Source organism: Raphanus sativus, chromosome 2 (genome assembly GCF_000801105.2).
Source record: "Raphanus sativus cultivar WK10039 chromosome 2, ASM80110v3, whole genome shotgun sequence".
In the NCBI taxonomy this organism is placed as follows: domain Eukaryota; kingdom Viridiplantae; phylum Streptophyta; class Magnoliopsida; order Brassicales; family Brassicaceae; genus Raphanus; species Raphanus sativus.
Window position 1 is genome coordinate 40,502,717 of NC_079512.1, and position 14,173 is coordinate 40,516,889.

The window sequence follows — 14,173 nt, forward strand, 5'->3', positions numbered from 1 at the left end:
AAATCGTGATTAACGAGTTATTTTAAGAGGAGACATAAAAATCCTCACACCATTAACACATTCCCTCCACTTGTCCCCTACTGATTACCCCCAAATCTGACCCACCTCACACTTATCCTGTCCAGGTTCCACCTATTTTCTTTTTGCTTTATTTCTTCTTCTTTTCTTATTTCTCCATTTTCTTACCCTATTACTTTCCTTATTACAACTAACGTCCCCTTTCTCCATTATAACTCATAAACTAGATTTTGATCCGCGCTTTGGAAGCGCGGAATATTTTACGATAAAAAATTTTACTAATAACTTAACAAATATTTTGGTAATTTTTAAAAGAGTGTGTATTTAAAATACTTTTGCATTTAAATCAGTTTTTTAAATTCAATCTGATTGTGACTATACCCGTTAATCCGGATATCTGACAATTCAATTTTGGTTTTTAAAATACTCATATTAAAAAATCACTAAAACCCGAGACTACCCGATTGAACTGATGGATGACCGATATGAAATCTAATTAGATTTAAATTGCAATAGTTTCATAATTTGTAATCTTATAATCCAAATTTTAAAGTTCATTATTTTGCAGTTTATGAAAATATGACGTTTCTACAAAATTTTAAAGAGAAAATGATAGATATAAAATAATAAGATTAATTATTGTATTGTTTAAAAAAATTGATAGTAGTATAAAAAATATATTGTTTGGAAACATTGATAGTAGTATAAAGAAATAAGTATATTATTTGGAAACATAGATAGTAGTATAAAGAAAGAAACATTAGTGATTTAATGTAGATTTAACTATAAAGTATAAATGTGTATTTAATTTAAAAATTTACGAAATAAATGTTAAGTCCAACATAATGTTTCTGTTTTAATAAGATAGATAGATCTACCTTGCTTGCTTCATTACGATGTCTCCTATACAAGGCACCGTTTTTTTTATATGTCTGTAAATCTCTTACAAGAAAAGTAAGAAACGTCTCACTATTCGTTTGGACACACACATTTTACTCAATATTTGGTTCATATTACATATTACATATCATAACTTCTATGGCGTCTCCCTAAACTAAGCTCATTTGCATAATTGCACTAAACTGAGGTCTTGCAATGTGTATTATATGCATCTTTTATAATTATTCATGTAAGTTGGAAAATACCATCTTCTTACTTTAGCTACTTAGGATATGATTAAACAGATACACAAACATAAACTATTAAGGAATCCAAAAACTCTTATTCCACTTGTTCATGATTTGTTTGTTCTCTAAAAATTCATAATAATTCTTATCGCACACCTAGTCATTAATCAAATACACAAAATACAAATCAAACAAGAAAAAAAGAATACAAGACACTTTTATTAATTCGGTATTCACCTCTTTTCCTCGACGTGAAAAAGGATTATACTCACTGAAAAAAGAAATTGGTTTCTTAGAGCACAATTAACGCAGAAGCCTAAAGGGAAAAGCTTAAGAAAAAACTAATATAATAGTGGTGGGGTCCACAAAAAAATTAAGCATCAACGCCATTTGCAGCTTGTTTAAGCACCGGCTGTTGATCTGTGTGCGAACCCATTGGTCTATTTATTAATTTTCTCTTTTTTAGTCAGAAAAAAAAATTAAAAAGAAAAAGAAAAAAATTTAAGCACCCCATTATGGAGTGCTCGGTTAATGGTGCTCTTAGGAGTACAATATCTCGAGGTTAAAGTTTCTGTCAACTTCCTTTTATTTATGTTACAAATCACCTAGAAATACATGTATATAGGAAAGAGCCTAGTTAGCCTACCAAAAGCCTACTTCTCTCTAGCTCCCTCTCTTCAGACCTAAACTCTACTCTCGAGCTCTCTCGAGCTCCCACTCTTGTGTGTTTTTCTTCTGTGTTTCCCTTGTGTCTCCTTATGTTAGGTCATTTGTTGTGACCCCTCCTCGAAATATATCAGTATTTGACCTAACGGACTTTGTTAATTAGACTCATAATTCATATGCGCGTTACTTGTATAAACTAGTCCAACTTAAACAAATTCAATGGTCTTGACCAAACTTCAATATAAAAATTAATTGACTATCCATAATTTACCGGTGTGGCTATGTCTCTGGGACCTCGCAAAACAAAACATTAGTTTTCTTTAGTGTACAACACACGAACATTGCCTTTTTTTAGGTAAGGATTGTTACAATTGATAATCAGTTTAATAACCATAAACCATTGAATAATAATTAACTGGCTGTTAATCCAAACACTATAACTCAATTATCAACTTCGACTTGATTGAAGTTTTCAGTATATCTGATTTTTCATCACCAACTTTACATAAACTAGTGGCAAATTACGGGAACACTATAATGGTATATATATTTTTCTCTCTGTTTTTAAAAAATAGTATTTTTATTATTTTCATATGTATTAAGAAAATGCATTAAATCACTATAATAATTTTATTGTTTTTTGTAATTTTTAATTTTTGACAAAAAGTAATCCAATAAAACCAATTAATTTTTTTAAAGTTTACAATTTTTTTATAGAAAACATAAAACAACCATTTTTAAAAAACAAAATTCTTTTCTAGAACAATCATCTTTTAAGAACGGAGGGAGTAGTATATTTTGGTTTTACGTGTGTATCCAATATATTTTATGATCAGAAGTTGTAATATAATAGACTATAAATACTTATATAATTAATAAGTTAGTTAATACACGTCCATGGCTGCTAACTTCTCAGCTTGTATACAATAAAAATGTCTATATGGTCTTCTTATATTAATGCATGTCATATTTTCCATCAAATAATTTGAAGCAACATACTTTAAAACTATACTTAAAGACGCATATTGTGTTGACCCGAAATAGAAATAAAAATACACATGTATATTGTAAATTAAATGGAGACACGTGCAACACTGTACATTCTAGATCATTTTTTTTGGTAAAACTAGAGCATTTTCATACGATTAGACACCCATGATTTAAGCAATTCGTTGCAATACAATGCAATGCAATATTGGCCACGCCGCCTCATATTGGGAGAGTTTTTTTTTTGAACTGCTCATATTGGGAGAGTTTAGACGTCGAAAGAAACATTTACATTTTCATCAGAGATGCCACGAACATGATAACTAGTTTAACACACACAAAAGAAGAAGAAAAAATATGAAATGAGATTGGGTATTATAAAAAAAATACTATGTTGATGATGATAAATAGGGAAGGAGTTGACCAGAGGGTAATAAGATGCGGCAGCCCGAAAAGGAATAAACCGCTTTGACCGGCCATCATTATTAGTAGATGACTAATTAATTAGTTTTTCAGTAGGATCCCAGTGTCGATGACGTGGCAGAACATGGCTAAATTTCATCAATGTGGACTGTTGTCCCTTTAGGCTCACCAAAGGTCGCGTCTTTTAAGCCAGCAAAGCCGCGACTTGTCGCCGTTCTAAAGTAACCATCCACTATCTGTTTCTCTGTTTTTCTTCTTTTCATTTTGTATTATTTTATGTTAATGCGATCCTGATTATTGTGCGAGATCGACTAAAATGGTTGCGTGCCAAGTTCATTATACGCAAACAAAATATGGGAATACATGTGTATATTTAATCTATTCGTTGATCAATTAAGTACCGAATAGATATACAAAAGATTCAACCACTAAACACAAGGTCTTTTTCTTTTTGTTGTTGTCTTCAACACAAGGTCAAATCAGTTATAAAATTTATCACCAAATAATTCGAATATTTAAACACCGTTTTTGAATAAGCCTTGTTTTGGTTTCATAAATCATATTATGTGAGCCAGGTTTATCCAGTTCGTATTACACGATCCATTTTATTGTATATCGGATTAATTGTGTGTGATGATAATCAGCATGAAATAGATTGGTGAATTTTGTTGGAGAGAGGAGTATACAATGGGGGAGATAATGTACATACAAAGTTTGTAGGATATGATGTATGCGTTGACAAAAGAAGTAGGGTATGATGTATTGCATCATTACATTGGATAAGATAGCCACCGATTAAAAGTGGAAAGAGATTAAAAGAAAGAAGATAAGAGTTTGGCTTTGATGTTAATTGAGAAACTAGACTAATGGTACAATATTATAAGAGTAAGAGTTGGCAATGTCGTATAAACATCAGAAGACACTTTCCTCTGATAGTCATCAACAAGTGAAGTAGGTACAATTATTCAAAACAAAATATAATCCACCAATGTTCTTAACTAATAATATGATACGTAGATAACAGATAAGGCCCAAAAGGCAAAGAAAAGAGGCCCATAAATATTCAGAGATGAAGAAGGAAGTCTCGGTGAGCAGCGTAGTCAACGAAACTGTAGAGAGGAGCAACTGATGATTCTCCATACTTGTCAAAAACTCGCAGCTCCTTCTTCGCCTTTACACTAAGCTCATCTGCCATTTCCATAGCCCTCTCTGTTCCAAAGGCTCCCGCAAAGTTGTTATTGTCGAGTGTGATGTCATCCACCACCTGATAGAGCATCCCAACAGCTCTGCCGTACAATCTGAGAGACTGAAGCTCATCATCAGTGGCACCACCCAAGAGACCACCACAGACGGCAGAGCACTCCCCCATGGCACCGAATTTCTTCTCGTGAGCAAAGGAAAGAGGAAAGGGGCCTCCTTCGAGGTCAACGTACTGACCAGCAGCCATACCGGTAGAGCCGACGGTGCGGGCAATCTCGGAGATGATACGGAGGATGGTGGAAGGGGGAACAAGGTGAGGAGGGGTGAGAGAAACAATGTGGTGGAAGCCAAGAGGGAAGAGGGCATCGCCAGCGAGAATGGCCATGTCAGCACCGAAGACAGTGTGGTTAGATGGCTTTCCTCTGCGGACAGGATCATCGTCCATACAGGGGAGGTCATCGTGAATAAGCGAAGCCGCGTGGACCTGATGATGATGATGAAATCAAATATTGTTTTGCTTTTATTCCAACCAAGAGGAGGGTTTCTATTTGAAAAATTGGAAAGAGAGAGAGAGAGAGAGAGATGAATGGAATGGAAGGGAAAGGAACCATTTCAAGGGCACATGCGGTGGGGAAAGCGGCGAGACGATGGCCACCGAAGAGCTCGCAGGCGGCGACACACATAACAGGAGGGGCACGCTTGGCGCCTTTAGCTAGGACTGAGTATCTCATCGCCTCATAGATCCCCGCAGGGTACTTAACTGGTATCGCTTCCTCCAGCTTCTGGTTTATCTCCCTTATTAGGCTTCTCCAATACTTCCTCAGATCGAACTTATTATTCGACGTCGATGATGTTGCCCCAATCCGAATTGATTGTTTCATCCCCCGCATACGCATACGCATACGCATACGCATACGCTTTGGAATTGGTTTCTCCGCAACTAAACCACTATAGCGGAGTGGAGTTGCTGAAGCAGCGCTAAACAGCATCGCCTCGTCTGATCTATCTTTCTATTATCTATTGTCTCCGTCGCCTCCGGATCGGAATTCGGATCTATCGAGCAAAAGTATATTACAGTACAGTGTTGTTGTTTACAACTGTTAACAAATTTAGAATTTAATTTGAATACGTGGGCCGAACTGGAATATATGGGCTTACAATAAAAGCAGCAGCCTCCCATTTGCTTCTTTCTTTTTTTCTTTCAACTCCAACAAAATAAAAGAAGAGAATTTTATTATGATAATACAACCCAACGTGTGTGAAGCAAAGGGAAAAAGTGAAGTTAGGGTTTGGAATGTTAGCAGCAAACATACAAGACTTTGGAATTTGTACCTATCTTTCCCCAACTAAAAGGCATTCCTTTTATTTTCTGATTAAAAGAAAAAACAAAACAAAACAAATATGGTTATTGGTTAGATTTTCTGAGATTGCTCTGAAGGTTACAGATATTGCCTAAAAAGAAAGAGAATAATCAGAAAAAATGTTAACCAATAGCGAAGTAAAAGCTGTATACATGTACAAGGCCAAAGAAGAGAGAGGGGACACAGCTGTGATGCAAAGAGTAGGTGCAGTGGCATGACATCCACCCATATATATTCACACTAGGAGATGGTTCTTTGTTCATTTGATAATAAATACTAATAATAAATATAAAGAAGAAGAAGAAGAATAGATGACAAAAAAAAAAAAAGAAGAAGAATATGTGAATATCAAAAGAATCAGATTGTATTCAACAAAACCTGTAGTTGAGTAGGATAGTAGACACGCCAGGCCACCTTCCCTGCTTGTCCATTCTAACATACGACTTGTCAGTGTGTTGTTGCGATATGCTGAGCTGGCAACCACTTCCTTCCTTCTTCTTCTTCGTCATTATATATATGATTCACACTCGCTTTCCTCTTCTCATCGCATTCCTTACAGATTTTTTATCATAGAAACTTAAAGCAGAATAAATATAATTTAAAAAAAAAATGGGAGGCTGCTGCTTTCTCTTCTTATTCGTTGTTGTGCTCCTCTTCTCCTCCTCCTCCTCCTCAGTTGACGCTTGCGACCGATGTCCTCACCGCTCTAAGGCTGCTTTCTTCTCCTCCGCATCTGCCCTATCCTGTATCCCCTCTCTCTCTCTTTCTTTCTTAATGTTTTATACTCTTCTTCCCTGTTTTTCTTTTTTTCTCATCCATTGCCTTGCCTTTGCAGCCGGAGCTTGTTCTTATGGTTCTATGGCTACGGGTTTTTTCGCCGGTCACATCGCCGCCGCCGTTCCTTCCATCTACAAAGACGGCGCTGGCTGCGGTGCTTGCTTTCAGGTCAGATGCAACAACCTCACTCTTTGCAGCACCAAAGGAACCACGGTGATGGTCACCGACCTCAACATGAGCAACCAGACCGATCTCGTCCTCAGCAGCAGAGCCTTCAGGGCCATGGCCAAACCGGTTGTCGGCGCTGACACAGATCTTCTCAGACAAGGCATCGTCGACATTGAATATCACAGGTTCATCATCTTTCTTTCTTTTTTTTTTTTTTTGCTTTACTTAATACAGTAAAAATTTATAACCAAAAAAAGAAACTGAAAACAGAGTTCCTTGCGATTACGGAAACAAGAAAATGTTGAATGTGAGAGTTGAAGAATCAAGCAAAAAACCATACTACTTGGCTATAAAGCTCTTGTACCAAGGAGGCCAAACCGAAGTCGTAGCTATCGACATTGCTCAGGTTGGTTCCTCCAACTGGAGTTACATGACCCGAAGCCACGGTGCCGTATGGGTCACTGACAAAGTACCCACCGGATCTCTTCAGTTCAGGTTCTTGGTGACAGCTGGCTACGACGGCAAAACGCTCTGGTCTCACAAGGTTCTTCCTGCCAACTGGGAAGCCGGCAAGACCTACGACGCCGGCGTTCAGATCACCGACATTGCTCAGGAAGGCTGTGATCCATGCGACGATCACATCTGGAACTGACTTTGACTTACTTCTCCTTTTTTTCTTTCTTTCTTTCTTAGAAGCATTCCTTATATCATCATCATGTACTATAAATAATCAAAACCATTAACTGAGATTCTACCAGAACTATTACTAAACAAGAGAACTAAGAAAGATTTTTTTAAAAGGAATGATGGACATATGTGTGTGCAAAGGAGGTCTATCTACACATTTACCACCATTCTTTTTCTATCTGTAACCTTTGCATTATGTTAATATGACATTACTTCTTTCGTTATGTTTCAAAGAATTCCTCGGTTGATAAAAGAATGCTGCTTCTTGAACAAACAGAAGAAATGCTCCTAACCGCTTCGAGTCAGTGTCCAAGTAACTCCCAAGGCCATGAGTCATCCTTGTCCCTTTTTGGAAGTTTTGCTTTTCTGCAACCTGCATACACTTGAAAGGAAACATGCAAATAAAAAGTATACAACCTGTGTAGTTAATTGGTTTGGAATAAACTATCATGTCATTGTTTTGTTAGAAAGACAAAGCGAACATGAAGGTTTATTTTTATAAGAAAACATGCTTCATATTTACGCTATGTTTCTTCTTCAAAATCTGTACACAAATATATATTCAAATATTTAACGGCTTCTAGGTGATCTGGAAAACCCCTGCGCGTTGAGAAGGAACAAAATGAGAGAGCTACCAACAACACCGGATGTTTATGATGATCTCCTGTGAATGTTTAGTTAGTCTTTTGTGATCCATCTACGACCCCTTACTTCAAAGCCACTATAAGCTTGATCACTACTGCTCTCTCCCCCGCTTTCCCAACTCGACTTTCGCCTGTGCTTCTTAGTCCTTGTAACTCCACTGTCACTAAAACTCCCATTCAAAAGAGGATCATCGATCCCGCGAATCACTCTCCGACTAGATGATGATGATGATGACATGCAAGTGCAACTGTCATCTTTTACTCTTCTCTTGTCCTTATCGTGTTTCTTTATGTTTTGCGACATCTTGTGCAGTTTCTCATTGAACTTTGTTTGTTATGCTCTTCTCCATAGGCTCTACTGCTTGAGTCACTGTGAACCTCACGTCTTTCACAATCTACAAGATATATATAAATATACATAGAGCCTCTTTTCTGATCATCAGATAAAAAATCAATTTTTATTGAATTTACAAGCAAGGAATACTCACGTATTCACCTCCACCAACGAACACATCTCTCATGCTTTCTTTGATGGTCATACCACTTTTGATATCAACGTCAGGATGTGGCAGGCGGACCTTTGTTCGTCTCTCACTGTCTCTAATCTCATCTGGATCAATAGGACAGTCGACCGATACATAGTCACCGAGAACTGAAACAGATCCAGTAAAGCGATCTCCCAGTTGACCGTACGGTTTTGCCGGGAATACATACAGGTGAACAACCGAAGCAATTCCCATCTGCACTGGACCAACACAAACTTTTGATTCATTCATTTTGACAAAAATAAAAATAAAAGACTTGCACATACTGTTGTAAATTGGAAATGACGAAAAAATATTTGTGTTGGTTACAAAAGGACATGTAGGTACCTCAATGCAAATGATGAAATCTTGAACACTAGTCTTCAGCTGCAAGGTATGTGCAATGGAACTTTTGAACAAACCGAGGGAAGAGAGAAGAGCAATGGCAACACCTTGCCACCAAGTCAAGAACACGATTGACTTGAATGTTAGAAACTTGGCAAGGGGCTTTATGTGGGAAAGCTCATCTTTTGTTGCACCATAGAACTGAACCAGACAGTATAATGCCCATGACTGGCTAAAATTTAGAACAACCGCCAAGTAAGGGTACCTACAAAAAATCACATGAAAAACGGTGAGATGCCCGTATCATATTGTTCATGAAAGATGAAACATATTTGTTCATTGCTATGACGTACCCACAATTCCATTTAAACTCTCCTTCACAGTACACACCGAAGGCTTCAAGAATGAGGGCAGTGAGGGCAGTAAGAGACTTTATAATCATCTGCAAAAGGAAAGAAATAGTATTAAGTTGGAGCTCAAAGAGACAAGACATGTAGGAGGATGGGGGAAACATACATACATATTGAACGATACCAAACTTAACAAGTTGATAGAACCAGTGACTGAGCCTCCAGGGTTTTAAGAAAAGATTCATAGGAAAAGGATGTTTAATAGTTCCCTTATCATCATTGTGATGATCTACTAGGAGGGGAGTGTTAAAGCTCTTGCGGCCTTGGCGTTGCATAAACTCAATGGTCCTATCTTCCCCACCTGGTAAAAAAAAGAGAAGTGTTTGGAATGACAAAAAAAAAGGGATAAAAGAAGAAAGGAAAGGAGGGAGTGAGAGTAATAATACCTAAGCAGGCAACGAGGTAGCGACCAAAACAGTACATGGCAAAGGATTCATAGCAGTCACGTAGAATGCCACAATCAACGCTGATGGATGGGTTCACAAGTGATGCAAACTGTTGTTATATCGATAGATTAGATTAGATTAGCTTTGGCTTAGTAAGAAGACAAAAAAAAAGTAAAAAGACATATTTCCCTCACAGACTCAATTGAATAGCAAGGGACCATGAGGATGACTCCGATCAAAAACATTTGCTCCTGAAAACAAACAAAAAACAAATGAAAAGAAAAGATGATATAACAAAAAAAGGAAAGAGAAGAAGTGTCAAACCTCAGGGTTTTTGTAAGTAGAGAGGTGATCGAAGACAAGATACATGGAAAGGGAGAGGGTGAGGATCAAAAAAGCACCAGCCATCAAGCTTGCCCAAGCGGGAGCCGAGTAAGTTGATGATGATGATGATATATCCATCATCACTCACCCCCTAACCACAAACAAGTAGGATGAGCTGAATGAATGAATCTAATAAGAATTTAAACCCATCCATTAGAATATGACATATTTGGATCTCTGACCAAAAGGATCCGAGACGGAGACTGCTACCTAATGAGTGACGACGAAAGGGATCAGAGCTGCTTTCCCCTTTTCACCTTCTTCTTTTGTCCATTGGTCCAGAAACGAAGGAAAAGCCCCCCCCCCCCGAAACTGAAAAACGGCATGCATTTCTGGCGCTGATTACTAAAAACGGCACGAAACAACCGCAGGTTGATACGACTCCACACAAAACATGCAGAGCTGCTTTGTCCTTTTTGACAGGTACTAATAGAGAGCTATTCACTTCTCTTCTGGAAACTTTCAGTTTCTCATTTTCTTTTACTTATGATGACTTGCCCCCCCCCCCTATCATTGAACCATTTCTCCTCGTGATTGATTGGTGCCCTCAACTTGTGATGTTTTCAGGTGGCGCAGAGCTCAAACTATGTACTCAACACACACTCTGCACCAAGTTAAAATGCCTTACTGCTCGCTCAGTCTCGTTGGTGACCTCTGCTTTTGTCCCCTATTTCTTATGCTTTTTGTCAGTGATACTTACTGCGCAATGTATGACATTTTTGTGGACTAAGTAAAACTTCCTTTACATACCTTAAGGTAATAAAAAGCTTTCTTTCTGACTTTGCAAAGGACTAAAACCCACTTTGTTTCCTTCCTTCCTTACTCGCACAAGTCTTGAGAGTGAAATGCACTCTAATTCGTTTCTGCAGCCTGATGAATTGTTTTCTGCCAATCTTTAGCCATTGTAGTAGTAGAGCGCAGCTTTCCTTACCATTTTCAATTGTTCTTGGTCAAAAGGAATTAAGGATGCAGAACAACAAGCTTTGTCCCTTTTCAACCTTGTATCAGAAAATGATAATATTTGTTTATTTCAAATGCAGACATAACAACACAACACATTTGTATTTTGTGTATATTTACAAACCAGAAAACAGAGCTCATGTCTTTTATTCCGACCATCATCAATATACAAATCCAATCACAAATCAGATGCTCTTAAAATCATATATATACATGAGTATATGACACATCTTGGATACAAGCTTCACTGCTTACACTTTGACAGAGAAGATCTCACTCAGGGAACTCCAAGTTCCCGACACAGCAAGAACCACTCCCAGTCCCACTATCGCCATGTCCAGGCTCCATTGCTTCCACCCCATCTCTTCCTTGAACACCAGCAAATGAAACAAAGCAGGTAACACAAACCCTAAGATGCAGCAAGTGCTGCTCCCCACCAATGACAAAAAATCTGTAAAGTTTGGCACAAAGAGAGCCACCAGAGTCACTGCCAATACTAGCAGCCATCTCAGGCACGCAGAGTACATCCCACCCGAGAACCGCCTCTCTACTATCTCAAACACCGGATTCATCATCAAGGGGAAGGTGAAGAAGAGGTTGATGCAGAGTCCAAGCTGAACAATAGTGCTGATAAGTCCTGCCCCCAAGTTGGCGGTGATGATGTCCATTGTGTCCTCACCAAAAGCCAAGTAACCTAAGAAACCAAAGGCTATGTATATGAAAGAGATGAATCCCATGCCGAGTGCCAAGACTTTGCCGAACTTGTCCTTGTCTTTCATCTCCGATTCAAGAGGCAAGACCATTCCAACACCTTCAAAAGAATAAACGGCCACGCCCATCCCATAGAAGAAGAGGGACATACCACCGAAGGCAACAACGTCAGGCCTTTGCTTGAGTATAATCATGGAATCCTCAACAATGACGACGGCCATAGCGGCAAGATCAACAAGGTCGGCGAAGATGCTGAGAGGAGCCAAGTGAGTGAGGGTCTTGATGGAGTTGAGACCAAGCTGGAAGGGGAAGCATCCCCAGATGTAGAGACTCTTAGAGGAGACTCCGAGGAATTCAGAGCCGAGGCGTGTAAACTGATGCCTGAGACTGGTGGGGGAATCAGGATCGAAAAGATTAGCTAGAGTAGTGCCGATGAAGATAAGATATCCGACACAAAAGCCAGCTTGAGACAAAATAATAAAAAGGTCAACGACGAGCCTGCCGAGGGAACCGCAGACGGCAAAGCCAAGGTCACCAAAAGAGCCGATCTTGGAGAAACCACCGCCGTTGAGAGAGTCGAGCTTGCGGCGGGTATAAACGAGGAGCATCATGCAGTGATGGGTCAAAAGGGAGACGGAAAGGAGAAGGAGGACGCCCATGAGCCATCCGGTGCGCTTGAAGGCGTAAGGAAGACCAAGAACACCAGCGCCGACGACAGCAATGAAGATGTTGGCGAAGGTCTTGAACTGGCTAGAAAGAGGAGGCCCTTTGCCGAGAAGAGGCGTGTCCTCCCTAGAAGGTGGTGGCATTTTAAGGGTATAAGAGGAGGAGGAGGAGGAGCTAGAAGCTTGCTTGTCAAACCCCATCTCAATTTCAATTTCAGAAGAAGAGGGAATCGGAAACTCACTTGTTGATAGGAAGCACAAAGCTTTCTCGCCGGGGAGGATGAATCTGAATCTGAATCTGAATCTGAATCAGAATCAATCAAAGAAGAAGAAGATAACAAAGATGAGATGGGCGACAAAGAAGTAGAAGAAGTAGAAGAAGACAAGAGTCGTCGGAAACTAATTAATTGCGTCTAGACTTAGTTGGTGGACTCCGAACCCCGTTTATTTTGAAGGGTCAAAGTGCCCCTACGACGCCGTTTCAGATTTTAAATTAGACCAACGACACCGTTTCAAACAAAAACAAACTTCCAGAGCTCCCTCCCTCCCTCCTGGCGGCGGATTGTTTTGTACATGTATGACTTTGACTAACTAACTAACTAACTAACTAACTAACTAACTAACTAATTTTGTCTTATGGGCAATCAATCTGACACGAATGCAAATCGCTCTATGCAGTCTTTCTTCTTCCTACTTCTCTTGGATTTGTAGATTTGATGGTGTGTATATCTCTCTCCTTTCAACCTTCTATCCTACTACATAAGTACAAAATGATCCATGTTACAGCCATATTCTTATTTCATTGGCCCTGGCGAGCAGTGGACAGAAGAGATTATGGAGGCCATTGCATTTTTTTTAGCATGGTTCTAATAAAAGATACTTTAGAGATGTGTTTATGACTATATAATCAAAGATGTTGTTATATTTTTAGTCAAGAGGATGGCGAGCATATTGCAAAACCCAATGTTTGTTCAACAAAGAACTGATCATTGGATCTGACTGAATTTTTGACCTGGTAATTTGCACATCCAGCTCTTCCTCCGTTTTCATATTTTTCTCTACCAATGCCATTTTACTTTGGGAGAGATTATGGATTTTGATTTTTTTGATTTTTTCATATCTTGCTCTGTTTTCCTGAGATGACAAACTGATATTGAAGGAACTAAGTTGGTAAAGGACTGGTTACGGTTCTTGGTGGGTTATGACTGTTTGTTACCATTCTTCTAATACATAATATGCGGTTTGTTTCAGCAGGGCGGTGGGAACCAAGCCTGCTTCGTTCTTGGTCAAAAAGACCCCAAGCATCCGAGATCTCTACTCCACGGCGGTGGGACACAAACTAGGCCAAGGACAGTTTGGGACCACCTACATGTGCAGAGAGATCTCAACAGGGCGTGCAAGTCTATAACAAAACGAAAGTTGATTTCAAAGGAAGATGTGGAAGACGTGCGCAGGATCATGCCACCACCTGGCTGGTTACAAAAACATTGTCACCATTAAAGGAGGATCCATTCCATTGTATGTTCACATCGTCATGGAGCTCTGTTCAGGTGGGGAACTTTTTGATAGAATCACTATTGATCTGACAAACAAAGCCCGAAAAGCCTAATTGGATTTAGATAAATTTCGTTACGGGCTCAGACTTGGATCCATTTTCTAATACTGATGGGCCCAACTTGCATCTTAGTACGGCCATCAACCATCATTCGTTTCCTGTGCTGTTACAAATA

General features: G+C 39.0%; 3 protein-coding genes, 1 long non-coding RNA gene and 1 pseudogene across 4 annotated transcripts; 2 read left to right on the plus strand and 3 right to left on the minus strand.

Moving 5' to 3' along the window:
- Window positions 1–4,127: 4,127 nt before the first annotated feature.
- On the minus strand, window positions 4,128–5,534 carry LOC108820644 (heterodimeric geranylgeranyl pyrophosphate synthase small subunit, chloroplastic). The gene is made up of 2 exons (XM_018593639.2): window positions 5,030–5,534; window positions 4,128–4,905 (listed from the first exon to the last, which is right to left on the minus strand). Exons 1-2 carry the CDS (start codon window positions 5,408–5,410, stop codon window positions 4,285–4,287), a joined length of 1,002 nt encoding a protein of 333 aa, XP_018449141.1. The 5' UTR covers window positions 5,411–5,534; the 3' UTR covers window positions 4,128–4,284.
- Window positions 5,535–6,134: 600 nt separating this feature from the next.
- Window positions 6,135–7,476, plus strand: LOC108842943 (expansin-like A2). The gene is made up of 3 exons (XM_018616002.2): window positions 6,135–6,527; window positions 6,618–6,912; window positions 6,998–7,476. Exons 1-3 carry the CDS (start codon window positions 6,392–6,394, stop codon window positions 7,377–7,379), a joined length of 813 nt encoding a protein of 270 aa, XP_018471504.1. The 5' UTR covers window positions 6,135–6,391; the 3' UTR covers window positions 7,380–7,476.
- Window positions 7,477–7,843: 367 nt separating this feature from the next.
- On the minus strand, window positions 7,844–10,405 carry LOC108842942 (protein LAZ1-like; annotated as a pseudogene).
- A 3-nt stretch (window positions 10,406–10,408) lies between these two features.
- On the plus strand, window positions 10,409–10,856 carry LOC108843552 (uncharacterized). The gene is made up of 2 exons (XR_001948338.2): window positions 10,409–10,530; window positions 10,675–10,856. It is a non-coding gene; the product is annotated as an uncharacterized LOC108843552 (long non-coding RNA).
- A 261-nt stretch (window positions 10,857–11,117) lies between these two features.
- On the minus strand, window positions 11,118–12,862 carry LOC108843551 (amino acid transporter AVT3C). Its single transcript, XM_018616774.2, has one exon. The coding sequence runs from the start codon at window positions 12,642–12,644 to the stop codon at window positions 11,319–11,321; it is 1,326 nt and encodes a 441-aa protein (XP_018472276.1). The 5' UTR covers window positions 12,645–12,862; the 3' UTR covers window positions 11,118–11,318.
- Between the last annotated feature and the right edge of the window lie 1,311 nt (window positions 12,863–14,173).

Coding starts and splice junctions, on each gene's coding strand:
- LOC108820644 (XM_018593639.2), bottom strand. CDS start 5,410: ATGCTGTTTAGCGCTGCTTCAGCAACTCCACTCCGCTATAGTGGTTTA. Junction 4,906..5,029: donor CCGCATGTGCCCTTGAAATG/GTTCCTTTCCCT, acceptor CATCATCATCAG/GTCCACGCGGCTTCGCTTAT.
- LOC108842943 (XM_018616002.2), top strand. CDS start 6,392: ATGGGAGGCTGCTGCTTTCTCTTCTTATTCGTTGTTGTGCTCCTCTTC. Junction 6,528..6,617: donor CTCCGCATCTGCCCTATCCT/GTATCCCCTCTC, acceptor TTGCCTTTGCAG/CCGGAGCTTGTTCTTATGGT. Junction 6,913..6,997: donor GTCGACATTGAATATCACAG/GTTCATCATCTT, acceptor AACTGAAAACAG/AGTTCCTTGCGATTACGGAA.
- LOC108843551 (XM_018616774.2), bottom strand. CDS start 12,644: ATGGGGTTTGACAAGCAAGCTTCTAGCTCCTCCTCCTCCTCCTCTTAT.